Source organism: Anguilla rostrata, chromosome 3 (assembly GCF_018555375.3).
Source record: "Anguilla rostrata isolate EN2019 chromosome 3, ASM1855537v3, whole genome shotgun sequence".
NCBI classification, from domain to species: domain Eukaryota; kingdom Metazoa; phylum Chordata; class Actinopteri; order Anguilliformes; family Anguillidae; genus Anguilla; species Anguilla rostrata.
In genome coordinates, this window is record NC_057935.1 from 64,081,399 (window position 1) to 64,097,917 (window position 16,519).

A 16,519-nucleotide genomic window follows, 5' to 3' on the forward strand; every position below is an offset into this window, starting at 1 on the left:
CAGAAACGGTTTGGCCTGTTCGTCCCTATAATGGAGGATGTGTTATTTTTCTTCTCCTCTCAAAGTGTGGAGAGTGACCCGGCCAATCTCTTGAAGAGCTGACAGTTATGAAGTTTGTTTCCTGCTCATTCTTTCTGAGCAGCGCGGGGCACTGAGGGCCGTGATCGAAGGCGTATGTCTGGTTCGGTGAAAAAAAGAATAAAGAGCGCGGTCAGAAAAATGACGGTCTCCTTTTTCGCCTTTTGTGTCCAAACAGCCATATTCCTGGGGTCATTCCGGCTGCCTTACGAGGAGATCCGGGACATCGTGCTGGAGGTGGACGAGGAGAGGCTGAGCGAATCCCTGATCCAGGTGAGCCCGCACCCCCCTACCCCTCACCCCCCTCCACACACACACAAGCATCCCTAATGTAGCAAACCCTCCCATCATCTCACTAATCTGCAGTGCCTACCTGACTGGCTTGGTGAAGTTCCCGCCAATATTGCTATCACCCGCCCACGGTGTTTGGATGAAAGACGTGGTCACGTGACTTTATGATGTACCCTCGAGCAGCCGCTGTCTGCCCACCCCCCCCCCACACCCGAGTGCCGTTCCTGGCCCCGCCCCACCTCACTCGTTCACTCGGTCGCCCGTTCCGCACGGATCTCTGTTCAGCCGGGCACAATAGGCGGTCTGGAGCGCGGCATGGCAATCGCTCCCGGCCCCCCCCCCCCCCGGCCTCCCACCCTTTTGTCTTACGGGCGAGATTAATGATCTTCCCGCGGGCTCTCTGTATAGAAGCGGCTCCCTTGTTTTGTTCCCTTCCGAATTGGGAGGCAAAGCGATAAACAAAGCGCCGCGGTTGTCTGAGGTAACGATGCCCGCGTCGGCGAAGGGTAGGGGAGGGGCCTCGTATGAATGCTGTGTGCCCGTCCGCGCGCTAGCCTGCACGAGACTCCGTCTCTGGCGTCTGGTCTCCAGGGAGATGGAGGGAGGAGGAAGGCGTATGATGGAGAAGGGGGGGTGAGGGTGAGGGTGGGGATGGGGGTGGGGGGACCGCGCCTCGTTTAATCCGTACGGGCGGAGCGGTTGCGTGTCCCTGGGCCTGGCGGACGGCCGAGGGGTGATCCTGCCGGTGCTGTGATGTCACGGAGACAGGACGAGCCTGCGAGCCGATATCGCTGGGAAAGGGAGCAGACCTCACTCACAACCACTACCCTCGCCGCTCGTACACTAACGGGAAGGTTAAAAACGTATTTTACAGCCTCCTCCTTCTTTCTTTTCCCTCCCCTCTCTCTCTCTCTCTCTCTCCCGCCCTCCCTCCCTCCTCTCCTCGGCAACATGGTTTTTTTTCTGACGAAAGAGTGCAAACGGACTGTATTTAGATGTAATTTCCCTGCCCAAGCCCACCCCCACAGGACTGTTATTCTGAGCTCTCATAACCTTTGATTGGCTCGAAAAGCCAGCAGGCGGGGGGTTGGGGGGGAGGTGCTGGGGGTGGCGGGGGCGGGGGAGTGTTAAGGTTTTGCCTGCAGCAGCTCCACGGCTCAGGAGAGGCAATGAAGACATTTAGAGCCGTGACCTTTCTCCCTGCGTTCGCCCCCCCTCCCCCCTCCGCCCCCCCTCCCTTTTTCACTGCGGCTGCGCGGGACGGACTTTCCTGCTGACCCCTTTCATCCCGTCCCGGTGTTGGGAGGGGGGTTGTGGGGGGGGGGGGATCGGAGCGAAGATTCAGTTATCCGGAGCTGAGTGTATCTGCCCATTATGTCCTTTATTGGTTCTCATGCAGTTGAATGGGCGAGGCCAAGAGGGAGCGGGAGAGGGAGGGAAGCCAGGCTAACGGCCTCCTGACCACCTGACGTCTCATTTGCGCCCCCCCCCCCCCCTTCCCCCTCCCTGTCATACATCATATAAAACTGCCTGCTTTTCCACAACACATCCACTGTTAGCATTGCAGAAGCAATATTTCTTCTTAATGCAGAAGAAACTGCTGTTTACTGTGTTTTCTGAGAGACGTTCGGGCGGGAGCTTAAATAGAGTCATTTGTTGGGTTCAGAGGTCGCTGTGCACTAAGGGCTGCATCCGTGCAGAGTGACGGATGGCCAGGCCGCGTGAGCTCGATTTTCCCTTTCAGTGGGCCTTGGGGAGCGGGGAGGTCGAAGGTCATGGGCAGTGACTCCCTCGCGCAGGGCTTCTTATTCAGGGAGACGCTGGGTCTCAAACAGGTAGCGGGGATCGATGTGTGCAAACCGACTTAGACCGTGGAGGTGGGGTGGGGTGGGGTGGGGGGGCGGAGTGGGGTGAAATCGAAAAACCCAGAGAGAAGCCAGAGAGAAGCCTGCGCTTTCCCGACGGGCGGAAAGGATCCCTGTGCTCCGCAGGGTCCCGGGTACCCGGGCGCTGCTCCCGGGAGAGTCGCCCGCTACGGAAAACGCGCCGGCGGTTGAAAAGGGCGCGCCCCGCTCCTGCGCTTCCGAGGAGCGAGCGAGGGAGGGAGGGAGGGAGGGAGTGAGGGAGGGAGGGGATGCGGGGAGGAGAGGGAGCCCTTTTTAATGTACATAAATCACATTCGATCACATCATCCCCGAGCCCCGTCGACATGCCTAATGCAATGAATTTGTCAGCGAGACGGCGCGCGCGTCAGCCTTGACGGACCCGTACAATGAGTCATCCCGCGGACGCGCGGGCCCTGATTGGCTCCCCTTACTCCACATTAAGCCCCATCACCGCCTGAATATGATGCACCGATTCCTGAACTCCGCCAGACATTACGCTTCACGAGCCATTCGGCATCGGGACGACTGCGCCCATCCGCCGCACGCCTGCCCCGCCAATTACTCCCCCCCCTCCCCCCCCCATCCCCCATCCCCCATCCCCCCCCGAGCTCCGCAGCCATTCCGTCTGGCTTCCGAAGGGAGGTTGCCGAGGAGACGTGGCTCTGGACGGGCGGGCCCCACGTCCGATTTTAAGAACGTTCTCGGGCCGATTCGCCCGCGGTCGAAATAAAGAGCCCTGGTCCGAGCGATCGCGCGCCTTCTCGCTCCCGCCTTAATCGCGGGCCATCGGCTCGCCGTCTCGGCTTCGTACAGCAGACCGAGGCGTCGGAAACGGAGCGCACGGCGTCCCTGCCAGGCTCCAGAACCCGGCCAACGGGAGCACGGGCTGGGAAACTCTCGAAGAAGTTTCTGAACGCGCTTGCCCCGCCATCTGGGAACACAGCGCGTACTGCAGCTGCCACTGGCGCCCCGGGGACTTGGCGGTTTTGGGTCCGGTTCTCAGAATCATGCTTCCTGCTTCTTATGGTTTATGTCTGAATCGCCGCGGTCTTCGCTGGGTTTATCTGATTGGTTAGAAAACACAGGTTTTGCATCCTGAAAAACTGAGTGGGTGGGTCACCCTTTCACCAGGGTTATAGCGGGGTGGTCTACGCTTGGCACACAAGGCTAATGGGCTTTGTCGAGTTCTGTGTAGTTGTCACTGTGAGACTGTTCGCCTGGGCTAGATGTACCCAGGATGTTATTGGGATTTTAAAGCAATAAAGAAACAAAATTTTTGCAGAGGTACTCAATATATATCATCTTTATCTCAGTTCCAAAAGGTATAAACAATATATGTGGTTAATGGTTTCCATTTACCTCTGATCACATTTAACAATGAAAGAGTAATTGGATTTTTGTGATAAAGATGTTATTTATATAAATCCTCTATAATGGAGGCACAAATCATATTTGTCTGAAAAATTTAAATGAAAGAAAGTTTTCATACTGTAGTTTATTGATAGTTATTGTTTTGAACTGACATTCTCAATTATTTTTCATCTTTGTCTTTTTTTATATTCAAAGACACCATACAGACAAAAAGACATAAAGCAAATACAGATGCTGAACAACAAATAGAAAGACCAAACGAGAACCAAATTTACAGTAGTTTCATCACTGTTTGTGAAAAACATCTCCAGAAAGTGTTCCTCTTTTACTAAAAGTTTAAGAGGGGTCAATTTGACCGTGAACCGAACACGAGTGAACAGGTGCCGTCTCCAAGGCTGCTTTGAAGAGGTGGGTTATGGGATAGGGAGGGGGCGGAGCCTCTGGGCTGTGGACAGCTGAGGGCCAGGGAGCCCTGCTAAGTCATTTCTGTCTGACCTCTGTGACCTCATTGACCTCAGTGACATCAGTAACACTTTTAAACGCTATACTCTTGACAGGGGACAAGAGGCAGGTTGCCTTCCTGTCTTTTTTTCCCTTCGGATGTGAGGGGCGGGGGGGAAGCTTAGGGGGGTGATGGGTTTTGTTGCAGGGAAATGGACACAACCTGGAGCTTTCTATTCTTTCTGTTCTTCGGGCACAATACACTTCACTTTTAACAATCCCTGGCTGTCTAAACACATAAAAATCAAACCATCAATCAAAACGGTAGTAAAAAAAAAAGAGTTCCTGTTGAAGGGTGAGGGGCAGCGAGGAGCGAGAGAGAGGATGTTTGATTTTATAGATGCGCCGAGAAGAAATATCTGGGTAATGCGGGGGTTACGTCCATTACACTGGCAGAAATTCTATTTACGGAAAAATAAATAAATAAAACGAATTTTAGGGCAAAAAAAAAAACAAAACACGGATCCCAAGGAGAAACGGAGTCATTGTCATCGTCAAGGAAACGGTGTCTTAAGTGAGATTTCCTTTGGCGTCTTAATCTTAGCGGGACCTCCTCCGTCTCCCTCGTCCCGTCGGGGGGGCTTAGCTGGCATAATGGTGGCGTTTGGTTCCGTGCCCCGACGCGGAGGCCCGTGCCAGCCGGGCGCAGCAGGGGGGAGCGGTGCGGAGATCGTTAGCGAGCTCTCTGAGGCCGTGTCCCGGGCTGCGGGACGCCCCGGCGGCGGGGCTGCCCCTGTCTGCAGCGGGAGCCGCTCAGCTGCGCGCCAGTAAGCCACGATAAAAGCAGGGGCTTTACCCTTTTAAGAAGGGCTCGGGTTTCTGCACTGCGCAGGTACTGGAAATGAAACGTGTGAGAACGCGCTCCGCGTAAGTTATTCTGTGAAAATGAGATCTCGCAACGCGTCGCATCCTGTTACGGGACAGAGAGCTGATTGTGATTCGTGTGATTTCCTAGTTAAGCAGCGGTTCAGTTAAGCAACTGTTCTTTCCTGCAGTTCTTTTGCAAATTTTGTGCGGTCTCTCGTATCTTGTTGAGTATGTTTTTGAAGTGCAGTCATTTTTTTCTACCAAGATTATGGGGAACGAGAGAAAGCAGTGCTATATTCTCTCCCTCTTGCTCTCTCTCTCACACACACGTATGCATGCACGTAAGCACATGCTTCTGCCCTTGCACGCACACATACATACACACACACATGCACACACACACACACACACTCCGTTTTGTGATGTCCAGTTGCTGTCTCTTTTCAAATAAAGGTTTGAAGGCCATGTCAGAATGACTCCTCTGAATTACTCAGTATTTCTGCAAACAAGGTTGAAGCCATTTAAGTACCTTCAAAAAATAAATGTATAAGACTGGTTGAAATTGCATTTGAAAGTGTCACCGGCCAGTAAACCAGGGGTGTGATGTTTTCACTGCTATTAACAGTGGCATAACATAAAGCACTAAACCAGACCTTACACGGTCAACCTGCAAATAATCATTTAATTTGCAGTGTAATGATTTGTATTTGTATATAGCTTATGTTCAGTTGAATCGCATAAGTTCTATCCACACACAGATTTACATATCATTTCACATTATTATTATTATTATTTTTACAGTTTTTTGTGTTGATATTGAACAGCTGACGTTTTTTTGAGTGAGCTCAGGGAGAGCAGACAATTATGGAGTTGGTTTCTTTCTGGTCATAAAGTTGTACTTAAGCCATTGTAAGGTAACGATATATGAAGTGGATAAAAAGAAAAGGAAAGCGGCGTTTAGCGGGCGAAACTTCGCGGTCGGCTCGGAAAGAGAGCGCTTGCACTTCCTCACCCCTCCACTCGCACTTGGCCAGCGCCACGCACATGGCGTCCTCACACGGAGGAGAGGAATAAATAGTCAACGTGCGAGAGCTCACACGTTGCTCTGCGCAAGGCTCTGTGGCTGATGTAGCTTGAGGGCTTTGCTTCGCTGAATATCGGACGTGTGGATTTTCCGTGTCAAACGCCGGTCGCTGTATTTAATATCGTTATCCTTTTTTTTTTTTTTTTTCCAAAAGGAGAGGTCTAGTGATTACACAGGCAAACCCGCTTTTAATTCCTAATTAGTATATGTTGTGTGCAAATGAGCCACTGAAAGGAGGCATTGTTGAGGACGTCATGTGTTTGTGTGTGTGTGTGTGTGTGTTTGCACGCGTGTGTGTCTGTCTGCCTGTGTGTGTGCGTGCGTGCGTGCGTGTGTGTGTGTGTGTGTGTGTGTAAATGGTAATAAACAGCATGTTAACCCATCCAACCATCCTCTTCTGCTTTTTAACTCTTTGAGACCACTGTTTGGCACCACTGTCCTGAAAGATTTCATTGCCTTGAAAAATACTGCTCATTCAACTATTTCTAGAGGTTGTGAGCAGCCCTGTAAGATATCCAGACCTGTACAGATACTGTACATATTAAAAATTATAATATAGTGTGAATCTGTCAAGGCCTGTCTGCAGTATTAAAGAATGATGAAGTACAACTCTGTGCACATTCACGGTGGAATCTACCGCTGCTCCACTTGAGCGAGCTTATTAAAGATGACATGCCAATGGTGTATTAAAATATGAACATATATGCCGTATTTTGAGGCTTTAAAATTAAATTATGAAAAACAAACTACCAATTTCTATGTGTTTGTCTCGAGGCATAAAGGATGCCTTTTTTTATAAGGGCTTCTTTAGATTTGTTGGAATGTTATCGTATGTATTTTTAATATTTTATTTAAGCCCGCCATTCTTCAAATGATGTCATTGCTCATGGGCTAGGTGAGACATTCGTTTTTGTCTGTCCAAGGATCTTTTAAATAATCATTAAAGTGGTAGAAATCGATATAGCCCCTCAGATCTCACGTCTCGCGCATCCTTATTTATGATTTTCCCAACACTCGGTTGATTTATAAAAGCACCGACACTCCCGCTATCGCCTTGGCAACTTGCGCGGCGCTACACCTGCGCTTCCTGAACGGTCATAACCGAGCCATCGGGGGAAATATTTTCATGTTTTTACCTTCATTGCTTTGTGCTTTCCGAAATCTAAAGCGGAGAAGGAGCCCGGTGGAGGGGCCGTCGAGGCGGTGGATGTGTCTGTTTCTGCGTCCCCTGGTTCCTGTTACAGCGGCTCTGCATGTACAACCTTCCCCTTACAAGAGCTTGAAATAACAAACTTGAGACAAAGGTGCCAGTGTACCGGAACTTCACTGGAGTTAGCCCCTGAAAGCACCGGCTGTCGTCGCCGTCCCCGCGGCCTACCATTGATCAGGCTCCACACAATAGCACACACAGGTGCGACACAAAGTTTGCGAGAGAGAAATTCACCAGCTTTTGGTGCTTTGTGTTCCGACCGTCTCACCCTGTGTCCTTCTCTTTCTCTCTTCCTCCCTCTCCTTCCGTTTCTCCTTCCTTCTTTTCCTCCCTCCATCTCTCCCTTTCCATCCCTCCATCCCTCCCTCTCTTCCTCTTCCTCCCTTTCTCCCACCCTCTCTCCCTTCATCTCTCTCCTTTTCCCCCTCCTTCCCTCTCTCCCTCTCTCTTTTCCTCCTTCCTTCCCCCTCCTTCCCTCTCTCCCTCTCTCTTTTCCTCCTTCCTTCCCCCTCCCCCTCTCTCTCTCTCTCTCTGTCTCTTTGTTCCAGAGCCTCACCACACACTCTGTATGTAGGCCTGGCTCTGTCGGAGGAGATGCAGCTTGCTTCTCAGGGAGGGCAGGGCTGATATTCCGTGTCATGAGCCTCATTTATTTATTGATTTTCTTGATGGTCTGACATCAAAACGCCTGGATAGAACCATTAAAGAGAAGGGTCATTTTATTTTTCAAATACTAATGCATATTGCACTTGTTTTTTTTTGGTTTTTTTTGGTTTCTTTCTCTGCATGTACCTTATTCCCCACTCAAGGTCTTTGGCAGTGCATAAAAAATGCATGCTGTGACATTTTTGACAAAGATATGCAAAAATGCCTCTTTCATGGGAATCGCAAACTGTGTCCAGGGGCTGTTATTTGTCACAATAATGAAGACAGCGTGCTTTTCTTTTTTTCCAGTTTAAGGGCATTATTATTCAGATGGTTGATACTGCATCGGTCTCATGACCTGTAACAGTGAATATCTGGGTTTTAAAAATGTGCCACTCAGAACAATAAAATATGTAATAAGTAAATGTATGAGCTGAAATTATGTTTAATGTATATTTATTATTGACATTTATGTTTATGTCAGGTGACATTTTTGGATATTGCTTTAAGCTGAAAGCCAGGATACAGTCTTGGCCTTTGACCTACCTTTCTGTCTGACTGAAATATTGTTTTTAATTTTTTTTTCTAATTTGAAAAAGGACAAAGTAGATTTTATTTCATTAGGTTTTCTTGTGGGCCGTGGAGACGCGGGCGTCAAGGTGCAGCATTCGAAAGGACGCCATTGCTGTTCGAACAGGGCCATTCAATAATTCAGGACCAGGCGATTTGTACATTTTCTCAGTGATTAACTTTGCATGCCGGTTCCGGGGTCAGTGCGTGCGCATTTAAACATTAATTCTGCGCGTTAGCACGTTAGCACGTTAGCTCCCGGACGTCGGCGGACCGCCGTTACCAGCTCCGTCTTCTCCCCCCCCCCCCCAAACCCTCCCCACCCCCCCACCTCACCCCAGCGCAGGCGGCGAAGGCATTTTTTTTTTCTTTTCTCCGTGCGCCAACCGAACGGCTGCACCCCCACCACCCCCCCCCCCCCCTTCCCGAAAGGGGCTTTTTGTCTTCGCCCCTTGCTTGTTATTATTGTTTATCTTGTTTGTCAATCACCCGGATCGCCTGCCATTTTCGCCGCGGCGGCTCCGCCTCATACATATGCATGGCGGCTCGTTACCTGCCTCGCTCGCCGGCTGCCGGGGGGGCTCTTCCGCGGCCCCCGCCTCTGTTCCCGGGGCCTAACAACAGGTGACTGGAGCAGGCTGCCGCATTGTTGCCCGTCATTTACATCACGCAAAAGCGCACATGTGGGATGGTGTGATAAGTGCGATACCACGGCCCCCCCTCCCCCTTCCCCCCTCTGTTTCCTTCCCCTGTCACAAGGGGATGCCTACCTCCCCCCCCCACCCGAGCTTAATTGAAGCTTTATTATTTCAGCACAATGCGTGGGGACCCGGTTCACATCAAACGGTCATTTAACAATGTAACATGAACTGCGTTCTTCTGATCAATTGAGTAACGCACACAAAAGGAGGGCAGCAGATGTTGGTTGGGGAACGGCGCTCGTTTTACGGCGGGCGTCTCGAATAATGGCCGGGGCTCGGGGTGCTCCAGGTGTTTCTCAGCCCTCATTTCACCAGCCAGGAAGTACGAGGCGCGTTTCGAGGCTTCCGAGCGCTGCTTTTTACGGTCCTGTCGCACTTAGCGCACAGTACCTGCTCTTCAGCCACGGGCCCGCACAGAAAGCTTCGCTTTGCACTTACTGTTCATGTTGCCAAAACCTTTCCATGTGGTTACATCCTCAAAATTTCAATGAGGTCTGCTGCCCAGTGCATTATTTTGCTCAGGAACTTAAGTGCTTTCCCCTCGTAAAATTCTATTTTGGATGTACATTTTTCCCCAAAGTCTCCTTGGAGCAAACGTTATTAGGATGCAAGTTGTAGTTTCATTTTTAAATTGCGTTTAGTGTTTTGTGCTCCTCCGACAAACGGAAGGTTATGCTGTGGCATATTATAACCGCCTGGAAAAGTACAGGCTGTATTTGTAATTTTAAAAAAGTAACAGCAGAAGCTTCAACCCTTTGGACAGGAAGCGCTCATTGTAGAATTTCAGAAGGTGTGATTGTGACTCTCGAGCGCACGGAGGCTTAATTAAGTTCCTTCTTCGAAGCCCCCGCCGTCCGCAGGCGCGACCGCGCGTTCCGGCTGAGCGGCAGATTGAGAGCTCGCGTGAGCGGCTTGTTCGGACCGCAGACGTCCCCGTCGTTCGAGAGGACGGCGCGGGCTGAGCTGCCCGCGGCGCGCGTCACGTCGGCGACGCCGCTCTCGAGTCCCCCTCGTTAACCGCCCTTAATCCCCCCCGAGAGCGGGCAGAAAATTCGACAGACAGCTCAGGTGGCGCGCTCTCCCCCGAATTTAGAAAAAAAAAAAAAAAGATTTTCTCCTGAAAGACAAATTTAACGTTGCGTCAGGTCTGTCGGCTTTGCCAACTCTATCCCTCGCCGCCCCAGATATAATCCATTTTTTATTTCTCATTTAGTTTAATGCGATTTTGGAATCTGTCACCCTCGGTTTGTCGCCTGCCAGTCTCCAGCGGTAATGAAGCTCGGTTCGGTGTCGCGGTGTTCCCGTCGCTCTCGGTGTGGAGGTCTGGATTGGGTTACGCCATGGTGCCGTTCGGTAGATTAGTTTTAAGCGAACAGTTTCGATAGTAATGGTGTCACATTTTTTGCCCATCTGAAAAAAAAAAAAAACTTAGAGAAGTCAGGATAAATATATATATATATATATATTACTCCTTTGTAATTACTTCGGATGATGGAAATGATGGTTTAATCTATGTGGCTAAATCGGCTCCAGAAATGGAAGTTAGGAAAATTTGAACTTTAAAATGGAAAACATTCATTTCAACATATCGGCTCCTCTGCCACCTGTTTTGATCAATTGATTATTTATCAGCATTAGCTGTTGGTGTCGCATGTTTACACCTTTATTAAAAATTGAAGTAGTGTATCATTCTGTCAGCAGTGACAGCTGCTCAGGGGCCTGTTTATATCCCCTCTTGGCAAATTCCATTCTAATGGGATAAGGAGTTTATTTATTTTTCCCTCATAACATGGTGTCATAGAAAATGATTCTGTACACATATTATGATGATTTGACGTGAGGAACATCTGCAAAATTCCGACTTGTGATAAGCCAACTACTGGCAGTCTGTCACAGTCTGGTCCTGGTCTTAAAATCAGGACTTTAATAAGATTTTTTTTTTTTTGGATTTGTTTTCATCATTGTTTACTGCTTTTATTTTTACCAGAATCTTCAAAAACCCTTAAAAATGAAGATGATCCATCCGTAGACTGGATTATTGCCGTGGGACTTATAAAGTGAAATTTGTTTTGATCTTCGCCTCCTGTTTTTGGATGTTAAATAGTGTTGAGACACACTTCTTTAAGGAAAACTGAAGCACATCCCCTTGTTTACTTGTTTTTTTAATGAGCTAGTTGGTATGATGTCAAAAAAGTATTTTATCTCAACTTTGGCATTGTTATATTCATATAAAAATATGTGCAATACATTGTAAAACATGGTTCTATGCAATTAGAAAATACATGTCTAGGTTAATCAAGATTAAAACTGAACTACTGAGATCAGTTTTTCTTCTTCTGATTATTTCAGTGTGTAGACATGTACATTGCAGTTTTAGAGAAGGCTGACATGATATGACTATATAACACCGGCAGTTTCTGCAAAATGTCAGTTTTTTGTGGTTTTGAAGGTCGATAAAAAACCTTTCTACCTCACCTTTGCTGAACACTGCCTGTCCTTGTCCAGCAGCTGAGCTTTTCCTCACATCCCAAGTCTTTAATCTTATAATTGAAGCCTTGTTTTTTTTTTTTTTTTTTTTTAATTTAAAGAGGTTCAAATTAAAGCTGCGGCTTTAGCTTTCACGGGATCTTTTAAAAATCCCTGACTATTGATTCACACTCAGGCTGTGCCGCCATTTTAAGACTTATCGAGATGTCAAGTGCGGGAGCCGCGCGATTCGCATTATCGCGAAATAAAACGAAACGCTCCATGATCTGTCTTGAAAGATTAAGCACCGGGGGAAGGAGAATCCATTAAGAAGAATTAAGTTTAGCAATTAGAGCTCTCCTGCATGTATGAAACAGTCGTGTCTTTTCCCCCCCGTCTTAAATGGAGGCTGTTCGGTTTTTTTTTTTTGCGCTGTGCTCCCATGGGGTGGATAGAGAAAAGAGCCAACTCCAGACTCCCCTTGTACATCTGCTGAGATTCACAGTGATTTCTCCTGTTGTTTGAATTCTTTGAGTTTAATAAAGAGTTTATTGCTTGGAGAACATTTTTATTGATTGTGCTGTCCCTGTGACTGTAATTTGAGATTTGTTGATCTTCCCTATTTTCTGACTTTACTGTTGGGAATATGCTGTGCTGAACAGACAAAGCCATCTATAGATGAAATTTATTTTCACCGTGATACAGGGGAGGGGGGGGGGGATAGAAGAGTTGATTCACATGTCTAGTACTCCAGATTCCTTTACCTTATCAACAAACCCCATTTTGCCCTCTGCACATGAGGTCATTCATTTTTCCATCCATCCTTTCTTTTTTTTTAAAGTCTATATTCACTTATACTCCATTTCTTTTCAGACATAGGGCTCTGGACTACCAGACGATAAAGAAAGCGGCAGAAGCACATACTCATGCACGTATAATACAAACAGAAAGACAAGTGGCAGCTGTGGGTCCTCCATGTGCCTGTTGCACCAGCAGTGCCCAATTTGGGGGCGGGCAGACGAGTGTCATCCACCGCTTCTTAGCACGCGGCAGTTTGGAGGTTTACGCTGGAGCCAGAGACACTTCACAGGCTGCTCAACAGGCAGACTCGCAGGCCCTCCAGTGACCAGCGGGGGTCGCTAGTGAACGATGAGTTGCTGAAATCCTCCCGTTTTTGAGTGACGTTAGAGTGTTGTGGCTAGGCCGAATTCTAAAACCAGCGTCTGCTCTTGAGTACAGAGCCTTAACAGGATGAGCCAACCAGCAACACCTCATTAAAATTATTTGAATGTAAAAATTTGAATCCATTTGTAAATGTCCGTCCCTGTCATGTGCTTGATGGTCAGAAAACCAACAGACGTCTATCGGGTGACTTAGCAAATTCAACCATAATTTGCGCTACCCCTTTAAGTGTGACCTCCTGGCAGCGTCCTTAACGGTGGCTTTTTTCAGACAGTTGTACGTCAGCCGGGGCACTTGCCCTTTCGTAGTTAGCTTTTAAGTTACGCCGTGGTCTCTGTCCGATTCGTGCCACAGGAACCAGACGCAGAGGAGGGAACGGAATGGAGGGCCAGTGGGGGGAACAGGTTCATTTTAATAGGTGTTAGATTCCGTGCATTCTGTTCATTAAAAAAAGAGGCACATAGAGCCAAGGACAGGACCAGTCATCAGCGCTGTATTTTCTGAGTCTGCATTAGTGTTAGTGCTTCCTTACATCATTTGGCAGTAGCTTGACCCCGACTTTAATTGTCTCAGCTACTTTAATGAATGCAACCAAACACAACGCTCAGCTTGTTTTTGTTATTATAAGTGAAATGCTAGAGAGGTGCTTGTTTCCGCGTTTGCACATTTATGTGTACATCCAGGATTACAGCAGGGAACGGCTTTTTTATTTATTACTAGTTTTTTGTGTAATAAAGAATGTGCAGCACGTGGCAGGACGGAACGCCTTGAGGTGTCCGGAACCTGCGCTGCTTTGAAACGCGCCTCGCGGTAACGTTTACCCCTCCCCTTAATTTGTAAACGCCGACTTGTCGCCGACGTCCGGTCTCGGAGAAACCGCTCCGGATCGGGCGCGCCCGCCCGCCGCTCGGGGCGAGCTCGTCTTATTTCCGCGAGAACGTCCCGGAAACCCGCTGGTTTTAACGTTTCCCTTTTCAGAGGTAGCGGCGCGGGACGCGCGCGCGTAAAGAGGCAGCTCTTCAGTCGTCCCCGCTAAACTGCGTTGAGTTGGCACGGGCCGTCTGTGGGCTCGAAAAGTGAAATAAATTAAACGGAAGCAACTCGACAGCAACAGAGATCAAAGTGGGCGGCTGAAAGCCCTGCAGATACTGTCATTCTGTCAAAATGTTTATTGAACTGGGGCCCGTATCTTATTACTGTTATGTTTTAAAAAAAAATAAAATAATAATAAATTATTTGTAGCTGTATTGCGTCGGTTGCTCCCTTCAAAGGTAGTTTTAATTCATTGTTTTTTTAATGTATGAAATTAACCATCGTCCCCACACACCTGGGTGCAGATATCCAGCTACACGCGGGCAGCAGTCGTCTGCGTTTATATCACGCGAGTCATCGTGTCATCTTTTTGTTTTTTGTTTTTTTGGAGACCACACGTTCGGGTTTTTAAAAAAAGGTTATTATCCCGATAATGCTCTTCTGATGCCTGTCAGCCAGTATCCGCGCAGATCTGTTCGATGGACAGCCTCCTGGGTCTTATCTCGTTGTAATGCGTTTGAGAAGATGAGCGTTTACTCGCGGCAGGTGTACCTCCGTTTTACCAATAAGGCGACGGACCTGCTACGGCAGCACTTAAGAGCGGACCCGAGTGAAGGCGTCCAGGACAAGCCCCCCCCCCCCCCCTCTGGAACAGCCCGTATTCCTCCATAATTATCTGGCTAGGCTCCGTGTAATCTCTCGCAGATGGAGGCCGTGTCTGGAGGCCTGGCGGGGCGTGCGGCAGAGTGTGCGGTATACGGGTTTGTCTTCGCCGCCAGCGCCCGGGATAAATACCTCGCCACGCCGGGCGGTTGTCCGGGAGCGTCAGGGACAAAATATCTGGGATTTGGGAAAAACCTCGGCAGACCAGAGTCGAGTAAAACAGCTCGAGAGAGAGAGAGACAGAGAGAGAGAGAGAGAGAGAGAGACAGAGAGAGAGACAGAGAGAGACAGAGAAGAGAGAGAGGACAGAGAGACAGAGAGAGAGAGAGAGAGAGAGACAGAGAGAGAGCAGAGAGAGACAGAGTAGAGAGACAGAGAGAGAGACAGAAGACAGAGACAGAGACAGAGAGAGAGACGAGAGGAGAGCGCAGAGAGAGAGAGAGAGAGAGAGAGAGAATGTTCAATATTAATTTTAGCCCCGGTTCCTCACTCACGTCCTGTACAGCTGTTTGTTGTGCTGATAATGTTTGAAGGCAACAAACAAGGAAACGGCAGATCCAAATTGCTTGTCTTTTCCCTCCTAGCAGCAACCACGGAAAAAAAACAAAACAACCCCAAATATCACTGCAAGCAGCAGCTCCTGAGGTCCTAGCACCTGTTATGTAATCCATGTGTTCCTGCTGATGGGATGTGCTAATTGGAATTTCTTTAGCATATATGCTGTAATATCTTCTTGCAAAAGAAAAAAAAAATAGGATCACCTCCTTTTTCTGCAATTTAATTGATGGGTAAAAACTAGAAGAAATTTTGGCCTACGCTGATTGTAAATTCCTGCAGTTTTGACTCATGTGGAGAAGACATTGATGATTTTGTATTCTTCCTTGAGGGTAATTGAAAAAATGAATTTAGGTAGAATGAATTTCATTCCTAAATCAGTTTCTGAGAAATTGGAACGACCACAGCTTGCGTGCCTTTTGCCGATCGTCTGTCCAGAACTAAGAGCTATTTCTTAAAACTATTCATTTTACATACCCTCGCCCTGCAGAGGGCTCTACATTTCGATTTACAAGGATCGATCGATTTATAATCATTGGACCCTGTCAAACGCGGGGAGCAAATTCAACGGTTTTATCCTGAGAAGCATTTTGAAATCATAACTTGAATACCTTTATTGATAAAGGTTTAAACTAACATTATGCTAGAAGTTGTTTTATTCAGGAGAGTCGAGTGAAAACATTACCTTTTGTGTTGCATTGCTTCATTTAAACATTTTTTATTAACCAACAGTTGGAATATTTTTCTGTACCCTATACTTTTTTTCATGGATTTAAAAACAAAACGTTACAGACTGCTCCATTAGGAGAATTTAGATTACACATATGCGGTTAAATTAAACACATATGGTTGTGTTTGAAACATGAATGCTGTTGTAAAATGCAAGTCCCCTAGCACCTTTTGAATCATTAACTATTGGCTGTGTGTGTGCGTGTGTGTCTGTGTGTGTGTGTGTGCGTGTGTGTGTGTGTGTGTGTGTGTCTATAACAGACAATACTAGATAGATGCTAATCATAATTATGGCTTGATCCAGCACTTATAATGAAGGCAGGCTGAGAAGCTTGTGTATGTATAAATAGAATATATCAGGTCTGCTATGAATGTCAATATATAGCTAATTTATCAGCAGTCATTAAAATATTAATGGCTTTATTCAGGCATTGCCAACAGGATGATTGCATTTCAAGGTTAGGAATGTTTGTTCAGAAACACATCTGATGAATCACTTGGTTTCAGTACTTGTACTTCTGCTGTTTCCTGCTGTCTAAGAATTGGTATTATGGTGGTTTGGCCTTCAACGGTAATCACTTTCACGAAATGGAAAGCATCATGAAGCATTATTGAATCCCTACGAGATGATTATATTATTTGATATTTGATCAAAATAGCTCCTGATACCCTCGACAGAAAAATATTGCTTCCAGTTATTGTTTTAGAAAGTTCAATGAAACCATTACATTTGTCAAAAAGCGTTTGC

General features: G+C 47.6%; 1 protein-coding gene across 1 annotated transcript in view; it reads left to right on the forward strand.

Annotated features, from left to right (window-relative positions):
• The window catches only part of diaph2 (diaphanous-related formin 2), a 446,422-nt gene that overhangs the window by 253,312 nt on the left and 176,591 nt on the right, over window positions 1-16,519 (forward strand). Inside the window, 1 exon segment of the mRNA XM_064329326.1 lies at window positions 257-351. Within this exon segment, the coding sequence (XP_064185396.1) occupies window positions 257-351 (95 nt within the window).